Here is a 16719-nt window from a genome sequence, read left to right as displayed (position 1 = left end):
AGTGAGAAATAGGAAAAAAAAAGAGGTTTGAAAAAATATTTTCAAAAGCTCTATCACCTCAGATTATATGCAACCTCGAACTCTTGAGACTCAAATTATTGAGAGAGACTCTACTGTAATAATTACTTCTTTCTGATCAATAAAAAATTTTCAGAATGATTTCATTGCTGGATAATTCTGTTCATTAGCAATACAATATTACATAATAATTGCAAGGTTTGATGAATCGTAATTGTGAATAGATGAACAGATTCCACTTAAAAAAAGGGGGGAATGGAAATATAAACAGCATACTTACAGAAACAGGTGACATCCTGCTTGCCAAGGTCACAGCATTAGATGCTGCAGTCAGGGTGTGGTGAGTGGCATCGCCACCTAATGCTGAAGCTTGGACCTTGAAATCTCCACTATCTTCAATCAGCTGAATGTAAATAACATGAAAGATTTTTGAGAATCACTAAATAAAGTCACGTCCACATTAGGTGAATTGCCCAATGAAGTGAATGATAGAATAACATATATGCTCGTAAGATAATTATTTATTAGCATGACTGTTTATTCAGTAACATTCTCAAAATAACAAATTAGTATGAGAGAAATATATAATACAAAAAATTCAGTTTTTAAGTATAGCTATACGTCACTTGATGCATTTTCAATATAACCCAATTTTAAAAACTCGTTTAAAACCTTGCAAACCTGGGAAATTCAGTTTGAAGTTTGATTCTAATGATGTAAATTCTGAAAATGAGTTTAAATTAAAGAAATTATAAAGTTATCATAAAATCTTTTGGATCTGAGGATGTATAAAACACCCAAAATTCCACTTGCCACAGCGAGTTAATAACATAGTGACGCATTTATTAATAATGTTTATGGCTCACATGAAAATATTAAACATAAATGATAAAGTTCTTTGTTGTTAAGTCTTATCAGTTTTTATTGAGCTCAAAAAGTTTCCAAGAAAGCAAATGCCAGAATGTATTTTTAACACATTAGACTGTGATGGTGATGGGCAAACTATGGCCTACTTAGAGGTTCTACTCGGCCCACCCACAGATTTCAAAAGGGACTACTACTAAACCACACATGTACCTCGTCCATATTCCTCTGAGGAATTTCTAACGAATTGGTACACATTGTGATGTGCATGCCTGTGTTGTGAACCTAACGTGAAGCTTGTTTATGTGTAATGCTTGTTATAGTGCTGCCATCTACCATATATTTTTTGAACTATGAGTGAAGTGTAGTGTTTGAATATTTTATCATTGTAGGCTTGTTGCTCTCTGCAGCAAGACTTTCTAGTGGGGAGATCAGCCTGCATTTGCACCTCGAAGTTGGGAACCACAGAAACCCAACTTTAGCCGACCACCACTGCTGCGATGGTGGGGTTACCCGAGACCTCATGATGCGAGTCCTCGCTATGACCACTCGACCACCACAGCGGCTTCAAAAGGGACTATAGAAATTTCAAATGTCAGTGTTTAATAAAAAATTTATCCAAGGGTATGTTCCTTCTTTTTGCATTTGAAAAATATAGTTGTGAGAATTCAAATAGAAACTGATTTTAAAACTTTTGCACATAAAGAAAATGGAACAAGTGTGCAATATGCAGAAAGTTATTAAAATATAGGAAACTTACATATTTTTCACAGTTATAAAAGACAAACCATTCTCTCTCATTCACAATGAAACCGTGGCAGTTCTCAAAGTATATAACACATCTGCCACTTCATTTCTAAGCATAAAAATTCTAATTAAGGATCAATGTCAGCTCTACGAAAATGTTTTCTTTTTTCTTTTTGGCCCGGTTCCAAAAAAAATTTGCCCATCACTTGACTATGCCATCAGAATTGTGATCAAAAATAAAACCCTTCCAATAAAAATAGAATTTTCACATTTGCGAGAGGTAGGGAAATCATTAATATAATGAAGAATGCTGTTTTTAAGATGAATCTTGACTGTTTCATTAAAAAAATGTGTAAGCCCCTATCATACCAAGTATTTCAGGAGAGCAGACCCACACTGACCTGAACTAGTGCATTTGTCATACGATTTAAGAGCGCCAGAAATATATAGCATTTATAAAATAGTATTAATTAAATCCATTTCATCCAACAAAGAAGATTTATCAATTTTTTATTTATCAGCTTGACTAATTCATTAACTACATTTTTAAAATCATACTGAAGAATGCCCCCCCCCCCAAAATTGCTATCTTACTCATGCTAAATTCAACTCACTTTATGCAATTAATTGGTTCCACAAAATTAATCACGTAAAGTGAGGTATGTCTGATTAAGATATTATAGAAAAAAGTTATGTTTTACAATTTAAGATATAAATCATCAGTCTCGCTCACCTGAGAATATGTAACAGGTGTACCGTTATTGGTACTGTAATAAGTAGCAGTAGCTGGTGTGTACATCGCAGCAGAGTCAGTGACACTATAGACAGAGTAACCCGCCCTACAAATTATGAAAAAAACTTTGATCAATACATTAACAGAGCTAGGAATAAGCAAATGAAAAAACAATTTTATAACTTATTTTTGTCAAAGTCATAAATTATAAAAAATTATTGAGTGCAAGCAGGTCTCACAAAATAAAAAATCTCTATCGCTAAGCAGAAGTCAATAAAAATATATTAACAAACATTTCAATGGTTGCAATGTTAAATTATTTTTCTACATGTCATAAATAATTGTGATATAAATACTACTTAACTACTTGGGCATATGAAAGTGGTATATAGTTACTCCTTCTGGCACAACCGGGATAATGTCCCAATTCCCAATTTCACTTTTTTTTTTGAAAATTACACCAAAAATCATGTATTTCATAACAAATTTCATATCAAAAGTTATACAAGATTTTCCATGGTCATCTCAACTTTGGTATCCTAGCAAATCATCCCACATCTACAGAAGATGAGGTCATTCCCTTAAATTAGAGAACCTATTTTTGATTCTAGTGACGGCTTTGACCATTGGTGAATGGAACAAATTCCCCAGCTTTATTGTAGACCCCCCCCCCACTATCACTAATTTTTTAGCCAATAAATATCAAACAATATCTTTGCCACTTTCAATTGCATCCTCTTCTTGTATAGTCCCCAGGGCCAATAATATTGGATAAATAAATGAAAAAAAAAAATCAAATTTTCATTAAATAAGTCAGGGTAACAGCCTGCTGGGGGGCCTAAAACCCTCAAGATTTGGCCTGGATGAAATGGGGAGTTCCCTTTGAATGGGGTTGCGATCACCTCAAAAATAAAAATTTTAGTAGGGGGGGGGGGGAAAGAGTGCCCCAAATTGGGACCTCCATTTTAGGGGGTTCATAATGCCCCTCCCCAAGATCTAGATTCTAAATTAAAAGATAGGATGCTTTGATTGCCTACGAGAGAAATAAAAAAAGTGAAATCAGAAAATAATAGATTATCAAAGGGTGATGACCACATTTTATCAGATGAAAATGACAGTTTAAAGAAGTTGCAAGGCAATGTGCTTGCAGTGAAAGTGTACAACATCTATTGCTTACTATGAAGATGGTAGGGATATAACAGAGAATGAAATTAACAAAGTCTTATATTGTAAGTGAGCATATGCTTTTGACTTCAAGAAATGTAATAATGACCCTAAGTGCAATTTTATGGAATACTTTGATCCGTTCTGTGAGTAAAAATATAAGAATTTTAAATTCAGATGTAATTGTACCCCAAAACATAATAAAATACCTCAAAATGTCTGATGAAAGGTATGACACAGGTTTCTTACAGAACCCAACATCCATGAAATGTGGTTAGAAACAATAATCATCTATTCAAGGGCTATATAGTTTTCCCCAGGAATGGAATGATTTCAATGAGTTTTGTTTCATATAAATAGGGCAAGATTCAAATTATATATTTAGATTCAAATTATAATATTTTTCTGGACTTCGCAATAGACCAGTTTAATGAGAATATTACAGACAAAGAAATTAGATATATGAGTAAGATCAATGATTTAAAATTTAACTATAAAGGAACCAAAGAATGTGAAAAGTAATACTCCCCACATGGTTGAATTTTCATAAAAAATATTCAAGGGGGGTCCCCCTTATCCCCCCCCCCATGCTAGATCTGGGGTTACCGTTTCAGACACTCTAGCTGGCCATTACACTGACTTTTTTTAATGAAAATTTGATTGTTTTGGTATGACATGATTTTTGGTATAACTTTCAAAAAGGTATGCAAAATTTGTGATTTGGCATTTCCCTCAGGGTATGCCAGAAGGAATAAATATATACTACTTATAAAACCAGAAAATATCAGATTTTGGATTAGAAAAACTGCATAAATTATGCACACTTTGAAAGGAAAGAATAGAAACACATGTTTTGTGCATTTCTAAAAGGCTTCCATGCATTTTGTCCCCTCACACAATTAATTATGCTCTTTATAAAGAAAATAAAAATAGATGAAAGCTTTAACAATTTCAAATTGTTTTGTTGGAAAAGAAACAAAGAAATTCTCGAAAAGTTTTTATCTTCAAATATGACGTCAGAATATGGCATGAAATTACCAAAGCTTTAGCTCAGATGTTATCAGTTTTTTAAATCTGTTTAACAAAACAAACCTAATGGCATGGTATATATAGTAAACTTGGTAAGACTTCAAAATTAAAGAACAGTTTTTTATGGGTGATGTCCAACTTGGAGAAAGACTAGGACAATGCCATAGGCTTTCAACATAGAAAGTCTATGAGCATCTTCTATACTTTTAATTATGAACTTTACCACATATCAATAACATGCATACCACAACAGGTTACTTTTGCCTCAATATCATTGAAGTTATGTAAAGAAAAAAATTTAATTTTGTGATTTAAATCAACAATTTTTCCAAAAAAATCAAGTGATTTAACTCTATAATGCCCAGATCGCCCGAAGTCGGCCGAGTAGGTTAATGCCCATAACCGCCTCAAGTCGGCCCAGCTAGGGGGTATGGGTATGTTTTGGTGGGCTTTTGTCACCAACGGGGAAGAAGATGAAAGCTCTTGTCAGAGGCGGGAATGGGAAAGACAACTGCAACGCCCTATCAATGGGATTTTAAAAGCTGATGCACTAGAATGTTCCTTGAGAATGAATTAAGGGTACTCAATGCATTTTACGAAGAGATAATACTGTGAGGAAAGGGGTGTTTTCAGTATATATATATATATATATATATATATATATATATAGACAAATTATCTCCCGAAAATCCATTGAAATGAAGGGGTGAACGTCAATGCAAAGGGTGGCATGAATAGAAACTCATGGAGAAAGGGTGGGGAGAGGGAAAGTGGCCGAAATTTGGACGAGTCCACTTCGAACACAAAAAACTTGGTATTTTCACGACCCTCCCAGGTTTTCTATCTGGGTGTAAAGAGTTAAATCAACGTACCCTGCGTCCTGTACCAATTTGTTTGAAATTCTGTATAACAATGTTTATGAGATGCATGTATGGTTAAGTAATGATTGTTTGTTGGTTGCCCATTAATGCTGATGAATTATTGATGAGCAAATATTTAAAATAAAAAAGAGAGAAAAGAATTAAAATTTGTGGGGTGCAACCATCCTTTGGAAAAACTTTGATATCTTTCTGAGATGTGAAGAGAGGAATGTCTGGTCCTCTAATGTTCAATAGTCGCAAAGGTAGTCCAGTGGACAAACAATCTGAATTAATCTGCATAATAACAAAAATATTATTTCATACTTACATCTGTCCATTTGTGGCATAAATATTTGGCTCTCCACTGCTGTCAACATACTGCACATATGTCGGATGAGCTGCTTGCAAAGTTATATTGCCTTCAGCATTATGATCATGTTCAGAAACTGAAGAAAAGAAGAGTCAATTTATGAATATATTTTCTCGAATATGAATTTCATTGTAACTTAACCTAAATAAGAATTCTTTCTGGACTCGGGACCATCTTAAGAGCACCAAGGGCTGAATGATGCTCTGGGGGGCTACCTAACTGAAAGTTCCTGCTTATCTATTTCAATGTTTACTCATGAAAAAATCATAATCCCAGATTTCATTATCATGAGACTTCTGCATGGGCCAGCATTAAGAAGACCATGTCTGGACTGTTTTAAGGAATTATAGTTTACGCTGTTCTTTCCCAATGTTTCTCCAATTTTGAATTCAAATGTCAGTTAATATTGCACTTTGAAACATGAAATGTTTTTGTTGGTTTCAGAAGAAACAGAGCAAAAATTTTCTAATTAGGTTTTTTTTAAGACGGTGTCCATACAAAATTTTAAATTTTTTATTTTTGACACATTGTGTTTTCACTCTCAAAACTGTTAGAGTGATTTTTGAACACATTCAAGTTCTAAGTTGAAACCATACCTCTATGATGAATGGCTGATGAGATAAAGGCCAAATCAGGACTTACAGAGCACCACATATAAGCACATCAAAGCTGAACAAGCCCCATGGATAAAAATGTTGTCCGGCATGTAATTTTTCAACCACATGTCTGCTGCTAGTATCTAAAATATTGATTCGGGCATGTATTATTCTAAGTCGGGTATGAAAATTTTTGGAGATTTGTCCAGCCCTGAAGCACATACTGCACAGCATTGATTATCCAATACAATTCGGGACTAGGGGTGTTTGGATAACCGATCATTTATGGGAAAAAATAATACCAGTATCATAGGTATAATATGAAGCAAAGAAGCAATGATATTAAACACAAAACTGCATATATTTAGTATCATTTTAGCATTTGTGGCTACAAGCAGAACTTCTACATAGCATGCGAATTGTAAGTTCCCGACTGAAACGCTTTCCGTTAAACAATGTTTCAGCTGATTGTATTCAAATAATCGATGCTCTACTGTATACATTTAGTGTAGAAATATAAATATTTCTGTAATTTCTTACATATAATGCACAAATGCAAATTTCTCTACTTTGAAATAAAAAATATCAGTGGAAAAGCAACAAATGAACATTTTAACCCCTCAACGTTGAGCGACATACTCTGTACATTGGGCCCTGACTTCACATGTCGCAGAGCGATAGTGCCAACCACAACATATACATATCTTTTTTTAATCCATTATATTATTTCACGACCTCTATGCTTGATATCATTCGAAAAAGGAATAATGTGGCTTTGTACAATCATAGTTGTTATATTATTTTCATTTATTGTATTTAATTGTGAGTGATGAACCTTTGCTGCTTAACATGTGGGGATCTGAGATATTATTGTAAAGAACATGTTTTAGCCTGTTGAGCTAAAACACTCTGCATAATTATTACTGTAAAGTGAGTGTTTAAGTCCCTTTTGAGCTGGAATGTCCAGTATAATTGAGTTAGTTCTTTGTTACAGCAATGAGGCTGAGTTTTAAATCTGATTTTTGGGCCGTGGTAGAAGAGGAAACCAACAATTTTACCAAAATGAAAATACAGAAAAAAAATTAGGTATTGTATACCCACGCTGAGTTGTTCTCTGGCTATGTCACGAAATGTCACGATGGACAATTCTATTATCTTCTTCCGGTAAAAAAGATCGCAGGAAAAAGGAGTAGTTGGTATTTTCCATTGGTGTCTTTTGTGCTATTTTAGTGAGTTTTTCACCTCCTTGGAAAATAAACCTTCTCTTCGCAGGTCAAGGTCAGAGGCCAACTCAGTATGGGCACACAACACACATGATACTATATAATATTCTAGACAAGACATTATTTTATAAACATAAAAAATTTTAAATTAATTCTACACTTAGTTTAAAAGTTATAATTTTTTAATTAAACACCTGCAAAAATCAGCACAATTCCATTAATCTCCTTCGGCCTACGAGATGAGATTCATTATATTGATGATTAACCCCTCAAGTCCAGAGGAGATTTAAATGATTGTTTTTTTTGTTATATGTTCAATTTTTTTTGTTTGCATAGCGCTACCTATAAATCTATAAAAATTATTTTATACAAAATTTTTTAAACATATTTTTCCATTCCAACCTCTCAGAAAAAATGCTGCAGATAAGACACAGCAGTAAAAAGTCTACGTTAAGAAATGTCAGTACACATACATATTTGAAACGTATGATCCAAAGATTATACACAGGAAAATACTGTGGATCTGAATTATTTCTTTAAAAAACCCAAAAACAAGTCAATAAAATTACCTGCTACAGCAATAAACTGTGATGCAGCACCAGCTGAGGCAGCTTGTACAACAGGCTCGGCTTTTTGATTCTGCTGGTTTGGTGGAGAGTGACAAGGAACCTGGGCCGAGGAGACTGATGGCGACAAAGGAATACCCGGAACTTGAGGGACGTTAGCTTTCTGCGGCTGTTGTCCATTATGAGTGTTGTGATTCACAGATGGTGATAATGAGTTACTTACAGATGTTTGTACTTTGTTCTGCATTGAAACAAAAGAGGGGGAAAATAATTTTAAACAAAAAACCAGTGCAATTCAAGATTTTTTTCCAATGTGGTGACAAACAGTGCAAGCCGCTAAATGTGATCATGATCACATTAGGGCTTGAGGGTTTTGATAACAATAACCAGGATAAGTACATAAAGAAACTTAGATGCAAGTGTAGAATGGCACAAAATGGGTACTGGAGAAAAGTGAACACCATGGTGAAACATCTGTTCTTTCACTATTAATGTTTGCCCATATGACTGTCTATTTCAGCATGTTCGGCAATCGTATTAGTTAAATATCTCTATAGCAGTCAAAATGACAGTTGCAGTCGTTCTAGGTAGAACTTCATTTCACTACTAAAATAAGAAACCTAGAACATTTTTATTTTAGGAATTTAAGAGCCTTAAAATTATGAAAAGTGTCATGAAATTTCAAGGAACTGAGATAAACTGTTAAGGTCAAAGTAGCTTTTGTGGTCAAAATGACCACATTTCATTAGCATTTTTAAGACAATTATTTGCAATCCTTAATATCAATCTAATTCATTAAATGAATGACTGCATCTCACCTGATTAGATTGCGTCGCCTGGATCGCTTGAGTAATACTCTGTTCTGTCTGCTGTTGCTGCGTCATTGGTGAATTTTGCTGCACAGCACTTAGAGCTTGCATGTCTGCCATAAAAGTCTGGGCAGCCATGGCGACTGATACTGAACCTTACGAACAAAAATTAATATTTTCATGATTAAAAAAAACCATATTAATTCGTACAATTTAATGATAACAAAAGCAATGAGAAGGCCAAAACCAGTGAGTTGGTGGAATACTTCATTTCTAACTTAAAATGAAAATGAGTTGAGATGACTAATACAATAATATCTTGATAATTTGAATGTGCAGCAACCAACAGAAAACTTTGAGTTAAAGTTAGTTTGATAGTTTAACTTATCGGAAATTCCAATTTTGAAGTAAAAAAAATATTTTCAAACATAACAGTATTATTTACAAATATCGTATAAATAGCAACAATAGTCAAATTACTTGGACATGAAAAAATTGGTAATGATAAGTTCAGTGCTCAGATGGCAAAATGTAACAAGTCACATTTTCAAAATTTCCAGAGGGCAAATTTGTAAACAATATTTCACAAAAATGTGATTTTGAGGCTTTTTGACTTATTGCAATCTGCTTCTGTTGGTTCCTCATAAACTGAAAGAGATAGATGAAATTTTGTCACCTTCTAAAATTTTGACAAACGAGATACCAGAATGCAAAAAACTAAATTTTTTGGGAAAAGTCAATTGTGACAGTTTGCCATCTGACCACAGAGTTATTCTAACGCCTAATTATTAAATGGGAGAATATTGAAAAATAAAACTATTTAAAATGTAGACATAACATATTATGAGTATGCAATAATGCTTGATGAATTGAAAAAAAATTTTGGCATTGGCCGAATTTCATAGTGATAAAGCATTTTTTTTTCTCATGGAAAAATGGTTTTGAATAATGTGTTTTTCACTTGGTGATCCCTTTTCGGGTTAGTGGATGTGCTGAAATTAGTTCTAAACACTGTATTTTGTCCTGAGACCTACTGATCACACACAAAAAATTATAGGGGCCAATATAGATTTTTTTTAATTTGCCATGTCTACCTGGCGCCTGAGATTTGTTAAGCCCTGGTATGTATATGTTACTGCCAAAGTCAGAAGTGCAGCCAATTCATGAAGGGGTCAGCCAATTTGCAAATAAGCCAAGAGTTTTGGCCTAAGTCCGATTTTCAGAAATGATTCGAGCTGTGGCCAGAGATCGCTAGTCAAAGTTTGATGTTCTGATGCAAGATGGTACAGTAGGCACCAACGTGTCACACATGGCTATATAGGTTGAATCAAACCTATTCTGCCATACAAAAGGGGGTGATAGACAAGCCCAAGTGGATCATGAAATGCCCCCATCAACACCTTGTCCTATCTCAAACCGTTTTCGAGTTATGGTGGATAATTGTTTATTAGAAAATACGCCAAGTCTAAAAAACACAAATTTGTAAAGTTTCTGAAAGATCTACATGTAAGTGACACAGTGAAAGTTGGCTGAAGTTTGTTTTCTCCTGTTCCCAGCTTAGAGGCACGAATGTGAGCCGATCTCCCTGTTAAAAAGTCTCGTCACAGAGAACGACATTCCTACAATGATAAAATCTTCAATTATTACACTTCACTCATAGTTAGAAAAAATATAGCAGGGGACAGCACTACACATAACAAGCATTACACAGAAACAAACATGTTAGGTTCACAACACAGACACGCATATTCCGACATGTACCTATTCGTTAGAAATTCAATAGAGGAATGCGTACAAGGTGCATGAACAGTTAAGTAGTAGCCTAACATCATGGGCGGGGTCCCAGCATCAAAAAGGGAGTGGGCAGATCTAATGTATATGTTGTGTATGAATTGACATCATCATCATCATCATCGTGCCCCCCAGCAATAATGACCTTGCCCCCCCCCCCAGACTTCCGAATCTATCTCCGCCTACGCCTAACATACGATTCAAGGCACAAAAAACATATTCATGTCAGTACTTGCAGCCGTGTCTATGACAGTCTACCCCATTTTTTTGAGAAAAGAACTTGTTATTTATGTTCTTCCCCAGGATCGAACTCAAGGACCTTGAAAACAACCTTCATTGTGACAGATGAGAATCTTAACATTCGCTAGTGCTGGATGAAATGTGCTCCATCGTTCAAGCTTGTTGATAGATGGCTGTAGTTAGTGCTGTTCTGAATAAGGACTCATGACAGAAACACATTTATATTTCCAGGGGTCCACAACTGAAAGTGTTTGGGAACTGCTGTGTGTGTGTGGTATACTGATAACCAGGGCCCAGATGCTGATGACATTTGAATTTTTTTACATTTTTCTGTTTTTTTTTCACTGTTAGGGCATTTGTTTTGGCATTTTCGTGATTTTTTTTTTACTTTTATAATTTTTTGACAATGGAAAAGATGGATGAAAGTTATATGAATACTGATTGCATTGAGTACTTAATAAAGAAATATGTTTGGATTTCATGAAAAATGAAATAAAAGCTGCTTTTTAGGCTTCCTAACCCTAGGCAAGTTAACTTTCCATAAGTGTGGTCACCGCCAAAGTGGCAACTTTTTTTTCTTGCCAAACAATTTAATATAGCAGACAAAAACACATAGAATTGCACAAAAATTCAATTTATTACATGAAATCAATCTAGCATCAGGTAATGTGTTATAATCAATCGAAATATACGGGCTATGTAGAAAACTACGGAGAAATTACGCAAATTCGACTCAAAGAAATATGTGCAGTTAATTAATATGGTTTGAGATTATGGAAAATTAACCCCCTAGGCATACATGGGATTTCCTTGGAGGTGGTTCATTTTTCAATTTCTACTTCAAAAATCCCTATTCTCCTCCCCAGTATGGCAGTCATGGGCACCACATCTGGCAACAGGACCCTCCGATCAGATTCTTCACAAGCCTCTTAATAGTGAATTTCTTGTGAAAAACAAAAAATAATAGGAATCGTCTCAGGCCCTCAAATTGGAGCCCTATCAGTGCATAACACCAGTGTTCCAAACCGATTCATGAACTATTTGTTTATTAAAAAAATTATTTTTGATGAAATATATAAAAATAGGGGGAAAAACTTGAGAAAAAAAATTTACACATGATTTTGATGTTGTCAAAACTTTTTCTTTTGACATTCAAACGTAACCGCTTTCTCAAAAGATCTTCATTATTTTGATGGCATTTTTTCAAGTTTTTAGGGCATTTTTTGAAGCCTTTTTCAAGAATTTTTAGGGCAACAACATCCAGGCCTTGCTGATAACTTTTTTAATGAAAGCCAAGTTCGAGACTCAGCTGCCAAACCTCATTCTAATTATGTCTCTTCATAAAAAATTTAGAAGTAAAAGCTAGAGAATTCTGAATATACTTCACAAATACGGCGATTCTAGATTTATTAAAGTAGTTTTCTTCAATTAAAATTCAGATGTCATTGTCAATGTGTCAGCAAAAGACGCTCACCAATGAGATCTGGCGAGATGAATTTGAACATTTTTCCCCCATATATTTGCCTCATCTATACATCAACAAATCCAACCAATTTATTATTTTAAGTGTGTCATATCTTTAATTTGGAAATCCATTTTTCAAGATCAAAATCAAACTACGCATCAAAATTTTTCGATTCACAGGTTAATTTGCCTCACTTTTTCACCAATAAACTTTCCTTGCGGTTTGAATTTATCCAAACTTCATTGATAATTTGTTATTTTTGTCTCAAATCTAGAGGTTTCAACTTTTACTATGACATTTTCAAAAAAAAAAAAAGATTTTTTCTGAAGTTTGAACGCTGCACTCAAACTGAGCCGATAGGCGATACAGAAGTTACCAGATGTGTAAAAAAAGATTTGCTAGCACAGATTGCCACGTCAATAGTCATTCGTAAGTTTATCTACAAAACTGGAAAGAAAAAAAGCGGGAAAGGAAAGGGAAAAAACAATTCCTCGAATTCCTCACCAGAAGCAATTTTTCTTAAATTCATCGCACCTGAAAACTTTGACTTCAAAGGCGAAGAAAACTTTTGAGTTGATGGAAAATTTTAACACTAAAATAACAGTGAAGGTTCTGGAGCTGAGAGAAAACTTCCACTTTGATACAAGCTCTGGATTCACCTGCCTGCTTTATTCACAGCTGAAGATTCCTGCTTCTGCTCAATTCATAGCTGAAGATGCCTGCCTTGGCTTAAATCACAGCTTAAGATGCCTGCTTCCACTCCATTCACAGCTTAAGATGCCTGTTTCAACTCCATTCACAGCTGAAGGTGCCTGCTTCCCCTCCATTCACAGCTGAAGGTGCTTGCTCCGTTCCATTCACAGTTGAAGATACCTGCCCTGTTCCATTCACAGTTGAAGATACCTGCCCCGTTCCATTCACAGTTGAAGATACCTGCCTTAGCTTTAATTGCAGCTGAAGATACCCATCTCCACTCCATTCACAGCTGAAGATGCCCGCCTCTACTCTTATTTACAGCTGAAGATGCCCGCCTCCACTCCATTCACAGCTAAAGATTCCTGCTCCTGCTCAATTCATAGCTGAAGATGCCTGCCTTGGCTTAAATCACAGCTGAAGATGCCTGCTTCCACTCCATTCACAGCTGAAGGTGCCTGCCCTGCTCCATTCACAGTTGAAGATACCTACCTTAGCTTTAATTGCAGCTGAAGATACCCAACTCCACTCCATTCACAGATGAAGATGCCCGCCTCCACTCTATTCACACCTGAAGATGCCCACCTCCCCTCCATTCACAGCTGAAGATGCCCACCTCCACTCCATTCACAGCTGAAGATGCCCACCTCCACTCCATTCACAGCTGAAGATGCCCACCTCCACTGTTCCATTCACAGATGAAGATATCTGCCTTAGCTTTAATTGCAGCTGAAGATACCCATCTCCCCTCCATTCACAGCCGAAAATGCACACCCCCACTCCATTCACAGCTGAAGATGCCCGCCTCCACTCCATTCACAGCTGAATATGCCCACCTCCCCTCCATTCACAGCTGAAGATGCCCGAGTCCACTCCATTCACAGCTGAAGATGCCCACCTCCCCTCCATTCACAGCTGAAGATGCCCGCCTCCACTGTTCCATTCACAGATGAAGATATCTGCCTTGGCTTTGATCGCATTTTAAGATGCCAGCCTCCACTCCATTCACAGCTGAAAATGCCTGCCCCCCCCCCCAATTCCATTTGTAGCTAAAGATGTCTGCAGCCTGCTCTGGCGTGAGTCAAGAGCGGAGCAATAAGAACGACTGCCCAAGAGCCAAACAATATTTGAAAATTCATCTGTCCTGTAAAATAAGGGACAATCAAACGAACTCGCACAATTCGCCTCCCTCCCGTCACATCGTCCTGGATCCGCGCCTGCTCCAGTGCCTTACTGCATATACACAGACCACCTGAACGACTCTGGCCACAGATTCCAGATCACGAGAAGGACCCGCAGCGCATTAACAGATCACTCAAGTGACTCGCGGCATATTCACGGAACTTTTAAGTGGTCTGTGGCGCGGTTCCAAAACACGATACCTACAGATCACCCAAGCGGCCCACGACACGTTTACAAACGAATAAAGTGGCCCCCACTCCACTCTCCTAAAACGTTGAGCGTCCTTGCTTCAGTGCCTCTAAAGATCGCGGGTTCGAGTCCCTGCCCGGGGATAGGGGAGGAGGGGGGGGGGAGCTCCTGGACTCATTACACTTTTTCACGGAGATCAACAAATAACAACCACGATTTGATGAAAAATAAGTTTCAAAAAACCCGCATCGGAAATGGATTAGAGGATGTTGTCGCGTTCACTGACGAAACAGACCCTAGACAACGCCGATACACAGAAATAACAAAAAATGTATAAAAAGTAGGAGAGCTAATTATATTTTTACCTCGTTAGTGGGAAGCGATTGTTAAGGGCAGCGGCTCAAACCCCAACTGTGCATTTTTCTTCTATTTTGACAGATGCACTAACAACAATAACAACAACAGCATAGGGAACATCATCATCCTAGGCAGAGACTAGTATGGCGATTTAAACAAATCTCTGTTGCCACGGGAGCGGCCATCTATCTAATCCTTTTTATTATGTGCAGTCCCAAACCACCCCACTCATACCCTGCTCCCTGTTTCCACAACCTCAGCCAATCAGAAAACTTGACACATTTGCCTCGCATATAACCTCAAACAGGATTTATCAATTCAAGTGTTAAATTTATTTTTTTTGATTTTCAAATAATTTATGTAGCATGTAATTAATTATTTTATTAATTAATTTTTTTCATTTACTTTCATGATTGTTAGCAGAAAAATTACAAGTAATATATTGTATGTAGGATAATGTTATAGATAACGTGACCATATTTGAGCGAGGAAATTTACTGAAAAAGGCCCAACTGACCATATTTTAAAGAAAAATTTACGGATAACTGTGAACTAACTATACGTCCCACATTTATAGAGATATCCTCGTACTTTCATGTAATTTTAGTCATTTTCATCCTCGTAACCAGATTATGGCCTACCGCTCTGTCTCAATGAAGAAATTTTATCAGGTGGTTGAAGAGTTGGAAAACGTGCTTGTGTATTTGTTGTGAACCTAACATAAAGTTTGTTTCCGTGCAACGCTTGTTATGTGTAGTGCTGCCATCTGCCATTAATTTTTCATAGCTATGAGTGAAATGCAATTATTGAATAATTGCACCGCTGCAGTCCGGTTGCTCTGTATGGTGAGCCTTTTTTCTGGTTTAATAATAGTAGTAGCCTTTTTGACGAGGAGATCTGCTTGTTTTCTTTCTTAAACAACCCGAATTTTTTGCAAAATGAGGCTTTTCGAATAGCCGTCATAATCATCATCAGCATCACACTGAGAGACAAACACTAGATGATTCCCCCATAGAGATCGATGTTAAAATTGCCGATTTCAGCGTAGAAATTTAGTGGGGTTTTCCTCCACGTCAATTATTTTTAAAAATTGAATTGAATCTTTGGTTTTCGAAATATTGAGTTCACTTAGAGGTACGAAACCCAGAAAATTAAATATAAAATAATGAGCCAGACCCACACTTTTGAGGTGGATATCCCTGCAATAACATCAATCAGCTTTTTATTTATATCTTCTCAAGCGCGAAAATGAGAACTAATGTCTCCTCCGTATTGTCTTATATTACACAATTGCATCAATCCATATAGTTTATGATGTTTTGAAATTAATTATGGGCCCATATAAATTACATTGAAGAAGTTCTGCCGCTTTAATCAAGCATTTTTTTTTGAAGGAAAAACAGGCAGATCAATAACTTGAACTTAAAAAAAAAGATTTCGAAGTATCTACCTCCCATTAAAAAGAAAAAAAACCCGATTCATTTCTGTTTCTTTAATTTAGCATTGTTTCTTTCATGAGTCGCACAGGAAGTCGCCATATTGGTTACCTTGTACGTCTCTCAAGAAAAAGGGAAAATATCACGTGATCCAAAAAGCCTCATGTCTGTTTTTTTTCACGTATTTTCGACGAAGTCTACTTGAATTTTTATTCTTCATTGAAAAATCAACGATTATAAAATCATCTTCCCAACTTATAAATTATATTACGATATCAAGGAAACAGTTATTTTCCGGATATTATGCTGAGGTGAGCTCGGAAAGAAAAGTCATCACGTCTCCGCCGGGACTCGAACCCAGGCCCTCTTGCATACCGGGCAACCCTT

The 16719-nt window shown here is 36.1% G+C and overlaps 1 protein-coding gene across 1 annotated transcript in view; it reads right to left on the bottom strand.

The window, feature by feature from the left end:
- The window catches only part of LOC149063594 (DNA-binding protein RFX2-like), a 54528-nt gene extending 39466 nt beyond the window's left edge, over positions 1 to 15062 (bottom strand). Inside the window, exons 1-6 of the mRNA XM_089255938.1 lie at positions 14905 to 15062; positions 8989 to 9134; positions 8174 to 8411; positions 5744 to 5861; positions 2363 to 2468; positions 299 to 421 (exon numbers count right to left, since the gene is read on the bottom strand). Of these exons, the coding sequence (XP_089112064.1) occupies positions 299 to 421; positions 2363 to 2468; positions 5744 to 5861; positions 8174 to 8411; positions 8989 to 9117 (714 nt within the window). The 5' untranslated portion in view covers positions 9118 to 9134; positions 14905 to 15062. The remainder of the gene's footprint in view (positions 1 to 298; positions 422 to 2362; positions 2469 to 5743; positions 5862 to 8173; positions 8412 to 8988; positions 9135 to 14904) is intronic.
- Between the last annotated feature and the right edge of the window lie 1657 nt (positions 15063 to 16719).

The sequence above is a fragment of the Pholcus phalangioides genome, unplaced genomic scaffold (genome assembly GCF_987345545.1).
Source record: "Pholcus phalangioides strain wild (caught in Gottingen) unplaced genomic scaffold, Ppha-v1.0 ptg000172l_1, whole genome shotgun sequence".
Classification (NCBI taxonomy): Eukaryota; Metazoa; Arthropoda; class Arachnida; order Araneae; family Pholcidae; genus Pholcus; species Pholcus phalangioides.
This window is presented reverse-complemented; position numbering and strand designations above follow the sequence as displayed.